Genomic DNA, 17,618 nt, shown 5'->3' with positions numbered 1-17,618 from the left:
AAAAACCTCCGTTGCAGCCAGGAATGATTACAAGGAAAGGCACAAGGAGGATAAATAAGCACCAAGGGTTTTAGGAAAACAAGGGGCTTACAGGGGATGTGGCACGAGCCTGGGAGGTGAACTCCAGGAAGAAGCCAGAGGGTGTGTGTTCTGTAGCTCCCAAGTTTTTGCATCCACTTGGCTTCAAGTAAGACAAACATGTTTTATTAGCTGTGAACAGACAACGACTGATACAGACACTGAACAGCCTACAACAGGAAGGGAACCTTCGCTATTAGAGCCTCGTTTACTTTACTCTTAAAAATAACAACGCTGACCCCTTCGGCCATCTGTGCTGGGAGGTTCAATCTAGGCTGTTATTGTTAGCAGCATAGAAACTTCCCTCCAGCCTTTCTGTGTAGGCATTCTGCGTTGCAACCTGTAATCCCGCGGGCAGATTCCCTGCAACTTCTTAATTAGCTTAAAATTCCCAGAAGAAACAATTAATGGAGATCTGTGAATTATTTTGTGGACACAGAGGAGAACTACAAGTGAGGTGGCACTGACTCTTGCTAACGGTACAGAAGAGCAGGGCTGAATGTGCACAGGCCCCTGAATGGCAGCCAGGAGCCAAGGGCTCGGCGGCTACATCAGAGCCCCAGTGGGGCTGTTGAGGACTTTGCGCTGTGTGCAAAGTCCTAAACAAGAGTCCCAGCTCCCTGGATGGGCTGGCTCCCCCCTCGACTGCCAGCCCAAGGCAGGACCTGAGGTCTGGGCTCTGCCCTGTCTGTACGATGCCAAGAACGCAGCTCTGAGCTGACTGAGAGTAACACTTTCCTGGAGCAGAAATCTGATATCCAACACTCTTGGCCTTGAACAAAATGGAGGATTTAAAATATGACAGCACGGAGCGCCTGGCTGTGGACTACGTGGAGGGGATTCTGCAGCCCACGCCCACCTGTGACACCTGGGATCAGATCTGGAACTTCCAAGCCAGGCCTGATGACCTGCTCATTTCCACCTACCCGAAAGCAGGTAGGCGGGAGGGATGGCAGGGAGACGCAGAGGAGGGTTAGGAAGAGAAGCGGGAAAGATGCATCAATAATGAAATAAAGAGGGCTTCCCTGGTGGCGCAGTGGCTGAGAGTCTGCCTGCCGATGCAGGGGACACGGGTTCGTGCCCCGGTCTGGGAAGATCCCACATGCCACGGAGCGGCTGGGCCCGTGAGCCATGGCCACTGGGCCTGCGCATCCGGAGCTCCGCAACGGGAGAGGCCACAACAGTGAGAGGCCCACGTACCACAACAAAAAATAATAATAATAATAATGAAATAAAGAAACCGACCTGGATTTGAGTGGAAAGCTGTTTACTGGGCAGAGTGATACGGCCAAGACAAATCACAGGTAGTAACTGAAACCACACGAAAAATATTAAAGTGACCTACACATCTGAAGAATTTAATTCTTTCTGTGATGTACCTGTTTTTTTACTTCCCTGAAAGAGAGTGAATCAAACAGCCCAAAACAAAGGGGCCAGACTTGCTGCCTTACTTGTTCCCAGCACAGGCCCATATAGTAGAGCCAGACAGGGCACCCCTGCCTGATCTAGGGAAGAGGAGGGGCTTGGGCTCTGCAATGCTGAGCTTGTAAGTCTCCCAGCTCAGGGTCCCAGAAATATTCTCTTAATTTCCACCCTCCCTGGTGGTAGGTTGTGAACCTACTTTCTTATTTCAATAGTCAGTTTAACAAAGTCACTGAAGAAACAAGACAAACTTGAGCTCAGCCACTGCATCATAAAAATGCGGGGGTGAGCAGAGAGAAAGAGTTCTCTGCAGTTATTTGTGTATATCTACAGTTAGACCAAAAATACAGTATTCAACTCATACCCCGATTGCATTGACATCTGCTCTCTGCAAAGTCAAGCTCCATGTCAATAACTTCTGCTACATGCTCACACACATGTGAACGCACACGCACACACACACTCCACCCCCTTTGCCTTTATCTGTAACATTCTGACAAAAGGCTCTACAGGCAGACGGGGCCTTCGACTCACCCGTCCATCGGTTTCACATCGGCCCTGATTTCTGATCTTACTCATCATGAGTCTGTTCAGAATTAAAATTTTCTAAATGTGAATTTCTGAAAGTACCCACTGGTGGGGATCATATCTCACTGCCTTAATTTCACCCACAACTCTTAATTTATAACCATAATTTCAGTACAATGCTTAATCATTCATCTTTTCTCCACCTGCCAAATGTGAGCATTAAGATTTGGTTCATTTAGGGTTTTCATGGGTTAGGGGCAAGCAGGACTGTACAATCCAAATAACACACTCAAAAAGTGAAGCACTTGCCAGCTAAGGTAATATTTAGTCAATCACTCAAAACCTGTACACTAATAAAGACTATATTGATCAGAGGGAAGAAGAAACAAGCTCAGATCATGGAATGGTTTACACCTAAATTTGTAGCATAATAATAAATGCTCTGTGACTGAGGTGAGATAAACACACTGTAGAACCGCTGACTGCTAGGGGACGATCTGACCCCAAACCTCCAGTCGCACTGGAGTCTGCCCCAGCGTTAGCCCGTGGCTGTCCATTCAGAATAAACACACAAAACGAGTACACTTGAACTTCCTTTGAGTCAATAGCTAAAGAAATATTGGTCCTGGATCCTGTAATGAAAGAATTGGTGTCAGAAAATATTAGAAGCTAACTCATCGAGGATATAAACGGCAGCTGCTCTCTCGTTTTCTAAGCTGTGCCCCCTGGTAGACCTAGAAGGGCTGAATTGGGAGCATGAGAAAGGGTCTTGTAACCAGAGTTGATCAGCCCAGACCCAGGACTCAGAGCTCAGTCTCCCAGCCTCCTCCTGCCACGGACTCAGTCAGGTGTCTGGTCAGTAGTCTTCAGCCAAGGCCGAAGGTTAGGTGGCAGCCCCACGCTGGTCAGGATGGGGCGGCCCACAGGGGTTGACCGGAGCTGGGAGACAGAGGCCCTTCTCGGGGGCAGCGGGGGCAGTGAGGGCGCAGCCTCTGGGTCGAGGTTCCAGGCGGCAAAATGCGGAGTGGCCTCTGCACATCTTCTATCAATCAGACCTCTACCTCCTTGCCTCAAATCCTAGAATGTAAATCAGATTTCAGGACATTTAGAATCTCAGCAGCAAAGGAGCCTAGGGAATGCACTTTTTAGCCTTTCAGGTAAAATAAAGGAAAGTGTGAAAATGGAGACTAAGCCCTAATCATTCATTCATTCGGCCAACATATAACAAGATCCTCCTCCTGCGTAGCAAGCCCATGCTACGCGCTTGGGAAACAGAGTCTGAAGACCACACCGTGATGACTCTCCACATCACAGGCTGGTAAGAAGGACTCTCATTCTGCCTTTCTAAGGAACTATGCAGCTAACTCAATAGCATAACAATCCTAATTAATGGTTGTACAGAATAAAAAAAGAACTATATATTTATGAATCTAATGTCCACTCCAAATTGGAGTCTTTGTATAAAAATCCATATCATACCATATTATGATAACACAAGATATAAACAAAGAAGGATGGTTTCTGAATTCCATTATAAAGCTGGCTTTAAAGTTCACACAGCTGCTCTAACAAGTGTTTGGTCACATTCTAAGAACTGCAGTAGATAAAGCCTGTGCTTCCTCATCTTCCTGGGGAATAAGGAACAACCTGGACGCAGGAGATCGTGGACTTGATACAAAACAAGGGTGACATTGACAGAAGCCAGCGGGCACCTACTCACGAGCGATTCCCCTTCATCGAGTGGAAAATCCCGGGCATGGAATCTGGTGAGTACGGCACAGCTGCACCTGACCCCGGGCCTAGACACCCACCAGGGATTTTTACTATCCAGTAGCCCTGTCAGAATTCTAGGCATTCAAACAACCATCGATGGACTCCATGACTATCTTTCTCACCATCTGGCCATCGTTCTAACTCCAGACATTTTCTAATCAAGTTACTGTTTATGCAAAAGTAAGTTAAGTTTTGATTCTCCAATTAGAAATTAACTTCACTCCACAAGGATGAGCCTAGGTAAGATAATTTTATAGTGGAAGGGTTTGAATTTTTTAGGTTCTTCTTTATTTGGTTTATTGTTATGGTTAAAAACTGCTCTAGCCGGGCTTCCCTGGTGGCGCAGTAGTTGAGAGTCCGCCTGCCGATGCAGGGGACACGGGTTCGTGCCCCGGTCCGGGAGGATCCCACATGCCGCGGAGCGGCTGGGCCCGTGAGCCATGGCCGCTGAGCCTGCGCGTGCGGAGCCTGTGCTCTGCAATGGGAGAGGCCACAACAGTAAGAGGCCTACGTACTGCAAAACAAAAACAAAAACAAAAACTACTGCTCTAACCCAAAAAACCCGTTCGTGAGCTACAAGTATTCTCTCAGATGAGATCCACAGAGAGTTACAGGCGGCCTGGAACTGTTCCTAATGTAGTAATAACAAAGCAGCAAGATTCTGAAGCAAATAGAGAAAAATAATGGGAAGTCATTGAAAATTAATTTTACAGGCTTGGAACAAGCTAATGCAATGCCCTCACCACGGATCCTGAAGACGCACCTTCCCATCCACTTGCTGCCACCATCCTTCCTGGAGAAAAACTGTAAGGTAAAGAGCCAAAGGAATTCAGAGTTGACCCCTTAGAAGGACCTCAGACTGGTCCTCAATCCATTTCCTCTTAAAACACTTCGCTTGTTAAAAAAAAAAAAAAAAACCAGTCCACCTTGTCACATCATCAATATGCAAATTGATATGAATGCTTTCCACCTCCCACAAAAGCCAAATCACAGGAATGCAGCATGAGAAAAATTCATCTGTATGGAATATACCCACCCTAACGTAACTGTTGGTCTAATCCTGGTTTTGCTTCTTCCCTCCCTCCCTCTACTCCCAGATAATCTCCGTAGCAAGAAACCCCAAGGACAGCATGGTGTCTTATTACCACTTCCACAGGATGAATAAAGGGCTTCCCGCTCCAGGAACCTGGGAAGAGTACTTTGAGAGTTTTCTGGCTGGGAACGGTGAGAGAACTCAGCTTTGATCCCATCCTTTCTCAAAATCCTCGAATACTCTACAGAGCAGCCATCATTTCCTTAGAACAGCAGGGGCTCGGCCTTCTTTACGGCGAGGAAACCACCAGTGTGGCCTCTTCTCCCTCTCTTCAGGATTTTCCTCCCAGGTGGGTGCTCGTCAGCTGGGTTTCTGCGACTCACTGCCCTGTTTCTGATCCCGTCCCGCAGTGTGCTGGGGCTCCTGGTACGAGCACGGGAAGGGATGGTGGGACGCCAAGGACCAGCACCGCATCCTCTATCTCTTCTACGAGGACATGAAGAGGGTAAGGAGCAGGGCCGCCTCACGTGTTCCGCTCTGACCGTAAAATATTTCAGTCATAACGTGTGGACCCCATCAGGGACTCACAGATTGAAACAGGGCACAGAAGACGCTACATTTCACTGGCTGCAGCTGTCCACGCATCAAAGCACACCTGGGACGTCATGAGTTTCTGTGTCACACAGTCTCACCTGAGCTTCCTGGAGCTCTGGGCTCTGGGACACCTTTTCCTTATAGGCAGAGGATGGCAAAATGAGGGATGCCTTTTTTTCTCCTTGTATGTAGACTTTTAAATTCCGTTTAGAAGGGAAAAAAAATCTAGCATATTTTGGGGGTTTTTTTATTAGTACTTGAGGAACGTCATAGTTTCAAGAAACAGTTTAAGAAATTATGGTGCAGTGGGAAACACTAATGGTTTAGAGTCAAGATTCCTGAATCCCAGTTCTGGCTTTACTGCCTGCTGGCAATTATTCTTTGCGAAGATGCTTAGCATCTAGGAATTTAGTTTCCTTACATGCAGAAAGGAGATAGTAATATGCACTCCAAGAGCTGTTATAACGACTAAATGAGGTGGTGTCATGAGAGTATATTGTAAATGGTCATCTACCCAGTCCTTTCTGTGACTCCACTGAATACAGGGATCTATACAGAATTACAGTCTCTGTTCTAGAATTTATAACTGAAAGCCTGGTTCTCAAAAGGTACGTCACAGACAGCTGCATGGCCTCTCAGAGCCCATGCCAGGCCTGCTAAGTCAGACATGCAGTTTTAAAAGATTAATCGGGGATTCCTGTGCACATTAGTTTAGCTGCACTTCTCTTAGGTTCCATCACTACTGGGCTTTATCCAGTTGTGTCTACAAAATATCTGAAGAGTGAAAAACACAGCATCATTTTTCTATGTTTTTTATTGAGATACAACTGACAAGTAACATTATATTCGTTTCAGGTGTACAGGATAATGATTTGATATTTGTATGTACTGAGAAATTATCTCCATAATCAGTCAACATCTGTCACCACACATAGTGACAAAAATTTTCTTTCTTGTGGTGAGAACTTTTAAGATCTATTCTCGGCACAGTGTTATTATACTGTACGATATAATGTTATTAATTATACAGTGCAGTGTGATTAGTTATAGTCACCATGATGTACACTACATCCTAGGACTTATTTATCTTACAACTGGAATTTTGAACATTTTGACCCCCTTCACCCACTTCACCTCCCACCTCTGGCAACCACTGATCTGTTCTGTATGGTTTTTTTAAATAGGTAAGTTTCTAGGATTACATTTCTAGGATTCTCAGAACCATGATTCCAGGGCTAGCAGGACAACCCATACAGGTATCAGTATAAAATTCTCTCCCTTGTGTTTACTTGGTACAAAAGTGTGGAGACACCACAAGAGAGCACCAAAAAACTAAACAACAGGAGGGCATACAAAAGGAGACTCTGGTCACATATACATATATGCACTGCTGCAGTTCAGAGAGTTGTCTCGTCACAGGATTCCAGATATAGACACTCAACTAAGGAATATTATGGCAGGGGTTATAAGGAAGGGTTTGCTCTTTTATGACTGGATGTGACAAACAGGGGCCATGCTACTAAGCTAAGACCAGGGAAAGTCCATGTAGGTGACGCTTGCCCACATATCGTCATAGCAGTGTCAAAGGAGGATGTGTCCCTGGGAATCGTGGATAGATCCCTGGGGTAGATCCTAATGCATTAAGAATGCCAGGAAGAGACTTTACCGAAATAGGCAGTCTAACCTCAGGGTCCCCAGAGCCCTCTTACATGTTTCTGCGATCATGCTCTGGACTGTCACCTGCCTGTGGTCACTCAGAGCGCACAGTTCTCAGCACTCTTGCTGATTCCTAGTCTGTGTGAGGCCAACTAAACTAAGAACTTTTGACATCCAAGCTTCAAGGCAGGAGCCCATTTTAAAGCAGGAGACACAGTGGCGGGGATAAATGCTCCCACCACATAAATGCAACGCACCACTCCTCCCGGACACAGGGGCCTTCCCACACCACAGCGCCCCTGGGCTGCGTCCCTCTGAGGAGGAAACAGTGGCGACAATAGGGCTGAAACCTTCTCAGAGACACCGAAGCACCCAGACCAGCTGGGCACTGCAGCTACTACCACGGGGCCTCTTGGGTGCAAAGAAGTCCCTCCCACCCTCGTGTCCCCCTCACCGGCACCACTGGGAAAGTCTGGAGCCACTTCTGTCCACATGAGAAGCAGGAGACGGGCCTCTGTGGCCAGGTCCCCAACGCTGCCGCAACACCTGCTCTCAGCATCAGTCCAGTGGCTGTCCTCGTGCGGCATTTAGCTGGATGGGCTACAGCAGGACATTTGGGCCTAATTCTGGACACATCCCTCCATGGCACGCGCCCCATGCACTGCATGTCACTGTGTGGTGAGTGTCTCACCGACATGCTCAGTTGATGCTTCCATGTTAGAACAAGAGGAGCGTAATGACTCCAATTGATACAGTCACCACATCAAAGTGAGTCACATCTGAAAAGCTGAGCACTTGTGAGACACGATTTTTTAAAATTTTAATTCATGACATGTTACTGATTACCAGCATTAATTCATTCCAACAGTCTTTTGAAACTATTATTTATTGATATAAATTATCTTATATCAAGTCTTTTCTTTTGACTCTGATCATAGAACCCAAAGCATGAAATTCTGAAGCTGGCAGAATTTATTGGAAAGAACCTAGATGATAAAGTTCTGGATAAAATTGTCCATTACAGTTCATTTGACGTCATGAAGCAGAACCCAATGGCAAACTACACGTCGATTCCAGCTCCATTCATGAACCACTCTATTTCTCCATTCATGAGAAAAGGTTTTTATGTTTCCTTTTCACAATAATCTTAAAGGAATTGTCCAATATTTCAGAGTCTTTGGGGAGTTTCTTTTCTATAGATAAGAAAAATAAGATCAATAATAAATGGTTCTGGGAAAAAAATAATTTAAGAAACCACAGATGAAATGAAATCAATGTTCAGCCACAACTGGAGACTGAGGTTTGGTGTCTAAGTCCAACCCTTTATCCTCACCTTCCTTCTGGAGTTCTGGCTGATAAGGTGAAAATATACAGAATTAAGTCAGATGGAGCAAAGAATCCCCTTTCCAGAGGGCTCTAAGCTATCAGAGAGGTCCATTCACTCCAAAATACTTACTGACTGGAGTGGCTACTATGTGCCAGGCACTGTTCTGGGCAATGTTCAGAGCAGGGAACAAAACACACGAAAATTCAGGATAATAGTTGCTAGTAAGTACTATGTAGAAAAAGCAGTCTGGGAAAGGTAACAGGGATTGCACGTGGAGAACTGGAGGGGAATCTTCCTTTTCTTCCCTCCTTTTTCAAAACCTCACGTTGAGTCCTTCCAGAAGCAGGCCCTGCCTGGTCTGCCTGCAGGATGCCAGCCACAGGCACAAGCACCGAACGTGCTGTGACGGGCAGGAGGGAAAGACAAGAGAGCTCCTCAGACCTGCTGTTCACGCGGCGTGTCACCTCCCGACCCACAAGCCAGACAGGCGATTCCTCCCCCTTCCAGGAGGAGACACTGCCAGGCCAGCCCGAGAAACGTTTGCCCCACTCTGTCCCTCCCTGACGGGGAGTATAAATCCTCACACAGAAACGGGAGAACAGAGAAATCCAAATCCCCCCACGGTACTGACACCCACCACCCCACGTCTGTTTCAGGGGCCGTGGGAGATTGGAAGAATCACTTCACTGTGGCCCAGAACGAGAGATTTGATGAAGATCACAAGAGGAAGATGGCTGACACCACTCTAACTTCCCACATCCGATTCTTGTAAGGAAGAAAAAGAACCAGAGTCCATCAGTGTGAAAGCTGATTACCCCGACCACGTGACACTGGATTCAGGTGGTCACACTAGTGCTCCTTGTGTTTGCTTTTGTTCACCCTAAAAAAAGTGACAGGGCTATCAGAGGTCAGGGCAAGGTGGAGGGTGGGCAGGGTGGCAGCGTGAAAACCATGGCCTCATTGCTAATTATCATCACATGTCAATTTTCCACAGATCGTGCGCTTGTTAACGTATTAAAAACCCTTCGGTCATCACACAAAAACACACTAAAATTTACAAATTAAGTTCAAGCCAATTTTTAAATGCAGCACTATAATGTGTAAACAGTTACTTCTAGCAATTTCTTGGTAGCCAAGTAACCATCAGGTGACTCTGTTTCTAAGTCACTCCAGTGCATCCACCCCAGCCTCTCACCACAGCCTCTACATTTAACAGGACCCTCCCCCCGCCAAGCCGTGCCGCAATCCATCCCGGCCTCCCACCTTAACCTCCCTCCCTCCAGCGCTTCTGCAATCCTGCCCTAATCCATCAGCAACATCCGTCGGTTTTACTTCCAGGAAGTCTCATCTCTACAGCCATCCCCCTGGTTCAGAAGCCTCTCCCTCTTGCCTATAAGCTACCTAACTCATTTCTCTGTTCATCATACATCTGCCAAGCTTGTTTTCCCACAACAAGACTCATTATATTTCTCTTTAGCTCAGAATCCTTCAATGATTCTGAATGTTTGCTGCCTAGAAGATAAATCCCAAGCTTTTTAGCCATCAATTCAAAGGCAGCTACAACCATATGACACAGTTGACTGACCTTCCAAACCACCTTCCAGCTGGATTTCATTCTGCCAATCACCCTCCTTGCCTCAGCGACGAGTCCCCGCGCTGGGCCCGAGCACATCTCACAGGTTCCCAGACGATGAGTTTCACTTTCACCCCGCCTTCTCCTGATATTTCCTTTCCTTCCTTCCTACCCATCCAAAACATAGACAACAAGTCCAATAACCAGCACAGGTCTCCCATCTTCCTACAGATACTGCAACCTGAAGGGACCAGCTGCTCTTCTGGAGTCCTTTACACTTAGCATGATTCTTCTGTGATTAAGATTAAAGTATATCATGCTATTTCTTGGTTGTCTATATTGTCTCTTTTGTGCATATTTAAATTTTCATTTGTTTATTTTTTCTCCAAGATGGGGACATTGCTAGATACTTCATTGCAAACCAAATGGCAAACAATATGCTCAAAAATAAGTAACTGAAATACTATATCAGTTAAGGAAATCTAAAGAGCCAACTTTGTATATTCTAAGTAGTCCCTGGAACAGCTATCATCTATAGCTGTGCTGTGTTAGCTACTAGCTGCATGTAGCTATTTAAATTATTCAAAATTTGGAAAGATCCACGCACCCCAATGTTCACAGCAGCACATTTACAATAGCCAAGACATGGAAACAACCTAAATGTCCATTGATAGATGAATGGATAAATGAGAGGTGGTACATATACACAATGGAATATTACTCAGGCATAAAAAATGCAACCTTGTCATTTGTGACAACATGGATGGACCTAGAGGATTTTACACTAAGTGAAATAATCAAAGACAAATACCATATCATTACACTTACATGTGGAATCTAAAAAACAAAACAAACAGACAAACAAAACAAAACAGAAACTGACTCACAGGTACAGAATGTAATATACAGCATAGGGAATATAGTCAATTGCACTGCAATAATTTTATATGGTAACAGATGGTTACCTGACTTATTGTGGTGATCAATCCTTAATGAATATAAATGTGAAATCACTATGTTGAACACTTGAATACTAATATAATATTGTATGTCAACTGCAATTTAAAAAAATAAAAATAGGGCTTCCCTGGAGGCACAGTGGTTAAGAATCCGCCTGCCAATGCAGGTAACATGGGTTCAAGCCCTGGTCCGGGAAGATCCCACATGCCATGAAGCAACTAAGCCCATGTGCCAGAACTACTGAAGCCCGTGTGCCTAGAGCCCATGCTCCACAGCAAGAGAAGCCACCGCAATGAGAAGCCCGCACACCGAAAGGAAGAGTAGCCCCCGCTCACCACAACTAAAGAAAGCCCGTGGGCTTCCCTGGTGGCGCAGTGGTTGAGAGTCCGCCTGCCGATGCAAGGTACACGAGTTCGTGCCCCGGTCCAGGAGGATCCCACATGCCGCGGAGCAGCTAGGCCCGTGAGCCATGGCCGCTGAGCCTGCGTGTGCAGAGCCTGTGCTCCACGATGGGAGAGGCCACAGCAGTGAGAGGCCCACATACCACAAAAAAAAAAAAGAAAAAGAAAAGAAAGCCCGTGTGCAGAAACAAAGACCCAACACAGACAAAAATAAATAATAAATAAATAAATTTATTTTTTAAAAAATAATAAAATTTTAAAAAAAGAAAAAGAAAAAAACCTGGGTATTTTCAAGTCTACAGCCATGGGTTTACATAAATAATTTGTCTATATTGCTTTTAAAATAAATAATTACATTGTTAAATGTTTAGACTATTACACTGAAATACTGTCTAAATGAAAGTAATAAACTGTCGTTCACAAATTTTTAAAAAATTAAAAATAAGTTTAAAAGTCAAATATGTAGAGGCAGAGAGCAGAGCTGTGGCTACCAGGGGCTGGAGAAGGGGGAAACTCGGAGATACTGGTCAAAGGGCACAAAGTTGCAGATATGTAGGATAAGTCTAGAGATCTGGTGCACAGCATGACGACTATAGTTAATATGACTGAATACTGGAGATTGCTAAGAGAGTAGATTTCAGATACTCATCACACACACAAAAATTGTAAGTGTATGTGGAGATGTGTTAATTACCTGACTGTGGTAATCACTCTGCTATGTTTACGCATATCAAATCATGTACACCTTACATATATACAATTACTGTTAGAAAATAAAATACATTTTTTAAATTAAAATGAAAATAAAACAGACCAATGTTATATAACATTGCTTTATTTTCTACATAACTCGTATATCTATTAAAGTAATGGTTTCCCTGCTTGTAGTGTGTCTCTACCACTAGCTCAGCAGCGAGACTTTTTCTGTCTTAATTAACAGTTGTACTTCCCCCACCCAGTGCCTAGCAGGATACCTGGTGCACAGAAGATGCTCTGTTAATGTGTGTGGACTGAATGAACCACTACACAGCAGTAGCCCCCGTGTTTTCCTGTTCTAGCCCAACCCAATTAACCACCAGCTGCAGGATGTCCTCCTCAGTCTCTGAGCCAATGGCAAGTGCCAGGCTGACCTCCTTGCCCCTTCTATTGGCCAGTGGAGTTCGGAGACAACCTACCGCACCACTGCTTTGGACCTGCAGTCTTAGCCCAGAAGAGCCACCCAGCCTAACGACCACGGTGCCTGGAACCTTCTCTTATGCTTGAATTACCCATGCTTAGTTTCTTTGCCAGTTATCTGGAAATAGGCAGAAAGGGACCAAACTTTACCTAACAGACCCTTGTCTGGATCATGTGCCTCCTCTGCGTCTGGGTCTTCAGATGATGCTAAAAAACACCACATTCAAAAGTAGCAAGAGAGTGGGGCTTCCCTGGTGCCACAGTGGTTGACAGTCCGCCTGCCGATGCAAGCGACACGGGTTCATGCCCCAGTCTGGGAAGATCCCACATGCCGCGGAGCGGCTGGGCCCGTGAGCCATGGCCGCCGAGCCTGTGTGTCTGGAGCCTGTGCTCTGCAACAGGAGACGCCACAACAGTGAGAGGCCCGCGTACCACACACACACACACACACACACACAAAAAGTAGCAGGAGAGCTTCATGAGGCCACTGTCTTTCTGACACATTAGAGGTGAATCCATCTAAACACACCAGTCCCCTTATTTTGAACCCTACTCAAATTCAATCCTATAATAATAGATAATCTGAAATGATCAGACCTAAAATTCAACATGCAGTTGTTAAAGAAATGAGAATATAGGTGTGATTTCTTATAAATTCCTTCAGCTTGACAAAGGTCTCTGTGTCTGGTTTTATTTCATGCAAATAGAAACAAGAAGGCCTTAAGGGCTGTAAACAAGGTGCACTGAGATATCTGCAGAATTCAGTGGATTAAAGATAATTATCTAACGGATAGGACTATACTTCTTCTGAGATTTTAACATGATTTTTCAGTTTTCATAAAGGGATGTAAGGCTTACAAAGAGTAAAATTTGGTTTTGTTTGTTTGTTTTGGCTGCACCATGTGCATGCGATTTTACTTCCCTGACCAGGGATCAAACCCATGCCCCCTGCAGTGGGAGCACAGAGCCTTAACCACTGGACCTCCAGGGAAGTCCCACCAAGAGTAAAATTTGGATACTAAGCCAAGGTCATTTGTTTGGGAAAAGTAATTGCATCTGGAGATCCAGCACACAACGACCAAATCTTTGGGAGAAGGGGTTTGCCTGCTGTTGCCTTGTTGAGTTTACTAAAAGGTGTACCAGGGCTTCCCTGGTGGCGCAGTGGTTGAGAGTCTGCCTGCCGATGCAGGGGACGCGGGTTCGTGCCCCGGTCCGGGAGGATCCCACATGCCACGGAGCGGCTGGGCCCGTGAGCCATGGCCGCTGAGCCTGCGCGTCTGGAGCCTGTGCTCCGCAACGGGAGAGGTCACAACAGTGAGAGGCCTGCGTACCGCAAAAAAAAAAAAAAAAAAAAGGTGTACCAAATTAAATCAACAGATAGTGGGAGATGTGGGATGAAGAGAACACGACAAGAATAAGGGTAGTGGACTGAGGCAAATCCTTTTAATTTCACCAGACCTACATTTAATTTTCATAATAAAGACAGTGGTATTGTGAAAACAGAGATTTGTTGTTTTTAACTGCAGGGGCAGAGGGTTGATAGAGGGCATCCACACAAAACCTACATTTACTATGATACCTAACGGTCAAAGACTGAACATCGCTGCTCTTAGATGAGATCATGGCAAGAATGTGCACTCAAACCCCTTTCAACATAGCACTGGGGGCCTCAGCCTATGCGGCAGGGAAAGAAATAAGACATACAGCACATACCTTTGGAAAAGGAAGAAATAAAACTGTCCCTCTTCTTAGATGACATGATTGTCTATGTGAAAAATCCAGAGGAAAAACGTACAAAAAGCCTCATAAAACAAAAGTGAGTTCACAAGATACAAGGTGTTGAGAGGCAGTTCTGCTTGGATTTCTCACATTTCTGAGCATCTTTCAGGCAGCAGCAATTATGGTCTTTGATCTGGACTATCTTTTCAAAGACACAGGGGAGCTGAAACAAATGGTGTCAGCAACGAGGATGTAGAGCTTTCCATGGATCGAAAATCAGAAGTCCACTTGGTTAAGCCCTGAGTAGCCACCTCCCTGCTTAAATAAAGTGTAATTAATATAAAGCCTTGTTTACTGACAATGGAGCTGCTCTGTCCCTCTGCTTCCCGGATCCCTCCCTCCACATCTGTCCCCTTTATCCAGATCCTTGAAAAAGAAAGATGATTAGGGTATGGGCAACGGTCTTGCCCCCTCCAAGATGGATATGAGTCCGTACGCATCCACGTGAACATGCTCAGGAACACCAAGAGCGAGGGGCTCAAGTTTCTACGACTCTGTTAGGTAAAGACACCCAAGTCACCATCCTCCCCGGGCCCTGGTAAGGCAGGAGTGCCCACATTCTCCTGGCGGGTTCTGGACAGGGTTCACCAGGAGAAAGAAAGCCAAAGGGACCCTACGGGAGGGGCGCTTTTGGTTGATTCAATGTCCTACTGTCCCTACGTCTGAATGTTATGTGGGAACTGACACGTCATACGTCTGTGCTTCTCTGTCCCCTGAGTGCCAGAGGGGATCGTCCCTGTAAGAAAGAGCCTCCTGTAAAAACGGGGAGTGGGACAAACCCCTTTGCCATTTGCTACCAGTGTGTGTGCGCGTGTGTGTGTGCGCGCGCGCGTGTGCGTGTGTGTGTGTGCGTGTGTGTGTGTGTGTAGGGCCGGGGGATTTTGTGGCGATGCGTCTTACATCCAGAGCACCCCGACAGAGATGACAGCTCTCAGATGGCAGGTTAGAAGCCCCCATTTCAATTGCCCTGAAGGGGACTCACCACACCCTCCTAACAGGCAGCCTCCCCAGTGAAAGTCAGGGGCCTGACAACAAGTAAAGCTCCTGGAACTATGGCTCCAGACTGCTTGCTCTCTGCCCTACCCCCACCATCACCACCATAGAGGCCAAAAGCTTTACCAGGGGTACTGGGGACATTCTTCTTGGTCCTTTACATTGGCTAGCCCATAAACTGGTACCATTTGAGTGTCGTGCAGAACGACAGGCTTCACCTGAAGGTGGTCGGCAAGCTGCGGCACGCTAGCTACTCTGGTGGCTCTGCACCCCCAGTAAGCAGTCTGAGCCAGAAGTCTCTGTGACTGATGACCGCTGACAGAGCCTCTGGGGAAGGGAGAAGCCCCACCTGCAAGTGACCCTGGGGGTTTGCACTCGGTGCCTCCCGGGACAGTTGCCTGCTGCGTCCACCCTGAAGAGCAGCCATCAGCTTCTCGGGAGCCCCTGTCAAAACTGGGTGACCGACCCAGGGAGGCCTCGTGAACCTCCAGCCTGATACTCCCATTTTGGGGTGGCTCGACTCAAAAAACCTTTCCTGTCAAGTGCAAATGGTGGATTCAAGAGCGGCGGCCTGGCCACGCAGGCATCTGGGCCCTACCTGAGAAAGCAGCAGCTATCTCTCCAGGGAAAACTTTGCCCCCCGCTGAGCCAGGTGAGTCACTGCACGGCTCATTGGAGCCCTCAATTCACAGACGCCCCTAAATGCTGAATGCCTGCTTTGACTAAGCGAAAGCTCACTGATTTCCACTGGACTGCAGTGCCAGCCCTGTAACACCAAAACCCTCCACCCAGAGGCCAGAATCCAGGCCCCTCTCAGGGCTCTGGCCAATGCCTGCCTTGATGAACTGTGCTCTGTGCTTACTGACCCCTGGGCTTTGCCAGTGGCCTAGCTACCAGGTCTGCCATTATGAAAACTAGAGTAGCGTTAAAGACGCCCCCCTGGGGCTGTGAACTGTGGAAACAAATGATGACTGCTGACTGCACTTTCCGGGGCCCTCGTGTGGATGTCCACAGAAAGGACCCTTCTCTGATGGGACACGCTAGAACTAAACTGCTAGTTGAACATGCGCTGCCCTGGTTGCTACCATCCTGCTGCCTGGATCCACCATCACATCAGACGTGACAATGCAGCCACCGTCACAGAAAAGGCACAGAGTGAAGGGCTCCGTCTCTGCAGAGGCTGCCACTGGGTTCCGGACTGGTGGCTCCTGCCCAGAGCTGCTCTGGTCTCTCCTGGCAGACTGACCTCCGACCCCTCCCAGGCATTTTATTGGTGGAGCCTCATCACCGGTGACACTTTTTCAGGTTTTGGTGCTGCTGTTTTAGTCCAGTCAGCCAACTGCAGTCACACTGCTGCAGTCCCTGAAACTAGAATTTGTCGTGTGTTTGGTTTTGTGGAGTTTGCAACCTGAACATAGCATGCCTTTTACCAAAAAAGCAGCTCGACAATGGCTGACCGGGGGGTATTCAATGGAGCTCCCGTGCTCCCTGCCTTCCGCAGGCATTTGATATTGTTAAGCATTGAAATGGCCTCTGTAAAAATCAACTCAAAAAGGGTTTGACACTGCTTCCCTCACATCCTGGTCTGCACACCTTACCAAGGCAGGTGGTCACTAAATGTGGCTATCCCCAGAAAGATGCCCTCTGCCACTTGCTCAGTAATGATCAGGATGAACAGTTGGCAGCTCCTTAAAAAGTTAAACATATACTTACCACAGAGCCCAGCAATTTCCCCTCCTAGGTCTGTACCCTAGAGAAATAAAAACTTATGTCCACACAAAACTCTGGATGTGAATGTTTATAGTGGCTCTATTCATAATTACCCCAAAACTCGAAACAAACCCAAATGTCCTGCAGTTGGTGAATGGATAAATAACAGCATATCCGTACAATGAATATCAGTTAGTGATGAAAGGGAACAAATTATTGACAAATGAGACAACCTGAACGAATCTCAAAGGCATTTTGCTGAGGAAAAGAAACCTGTCTCAAAAGGTTTGTTTCCATTTATATGACATTCATGAATGACAGAGTGATAGTGATGAAGAATAGATGACGGTTGTCAGAGATTAGGGATGGGAGTTGTGTCGGCCACGATGGGGTAGGATGAGGGTAATGAAACTATTCTGTGGACTGATTATGCCAGTGATTACAAGAGTCTGTACATGTATTAAAATTCAAAGAAGTGTATGCCAAAAGATAATATTACTGTACGTTAATTGAAAAAATAAAATAAAAGGTGGGGAGGACTTCAAAAATGCCTTCTTATTCCTTCCTTTTTTTTTTTTTTTTTTTTTGAGGTAACCAGGCCTACAAGAAGTGCCG

General features: G+C 46.3%; 1 protein-coding gene across 1 annotated transcript; it reads left to right on the top strand.

Moving 5' to 3' along the window:
- The first annotated feature begins 851 nt into the window (after positions 1 to 851).
- LOC103072952 (sulfotransferase 1C4) lies at positions 852 to 9,183 on the top strand. The gene is made up of 7 exons (XM_007456817.1): positions 852 to 1,014; positions 3,669 to 3,794; positions 4,515 to 4,612; positions 4,899 to 5,025; positions 5,245 to 5,339; positions 8,023 to 8,203; positions 9,068 to 9,183. Exons 1-7 carry the CDS (start codon positions 861 to 863, stop codon positions 9,181 to 9,183), a joined length of 897 nt encoding a protein of 298 aa, XP_007456879.1. The 5' UTR covers positions 852 to 860.
- The last annotated feature ends 8,435 nt before the right edge of the window (positions 9,184 to 17,618 follow it).

Source organism: Lipotes vexillifer, unplaced genomic scaffold (genome assembly GCF_000442215.2).
Source record: "Lipotes vexillifer unplaced genomic scaffold, Lipotes_vexillifer_v1.1 scaffold777, whole genome shotgun sequence".
NCBI classification, from domain to species: domain Eukaryota; kingdom Metazoa; phylum Chordata; class Mammalia; order Artiodactyla; family Lipotidae; genus Lipotes; species Lipotes vexillifer.
This window is presented reverse-complemented; position numbering and strand designations above follow the sequence as displayed.

Excerpts from the sequence above, each read along its gene's own strand:
- LOC103072952 (XM_007456817.1), top strand. The coding sequence starts at position 861 with ATGGAGGATTTAAAATATGACAGCACGGAGCGCCTGGCTGTGGACTAC. Across the intron at positions 5,026-5,244 it reads GAGTTTTCTGGCTGGGAACG|TGTGCTGGGGCTCCTGGTAC; the intron begins GTGAGAGAACTC and ends CCCGTCCCGCAG. Across the intron at positions 8,204-9,067 it reads TTCTCCATTCATGAGAAAAG|GGGCCGTGGGAGATTGGAAG; the intron begins GTTTTTATGTTT and ends CGTCTGTTTCAG.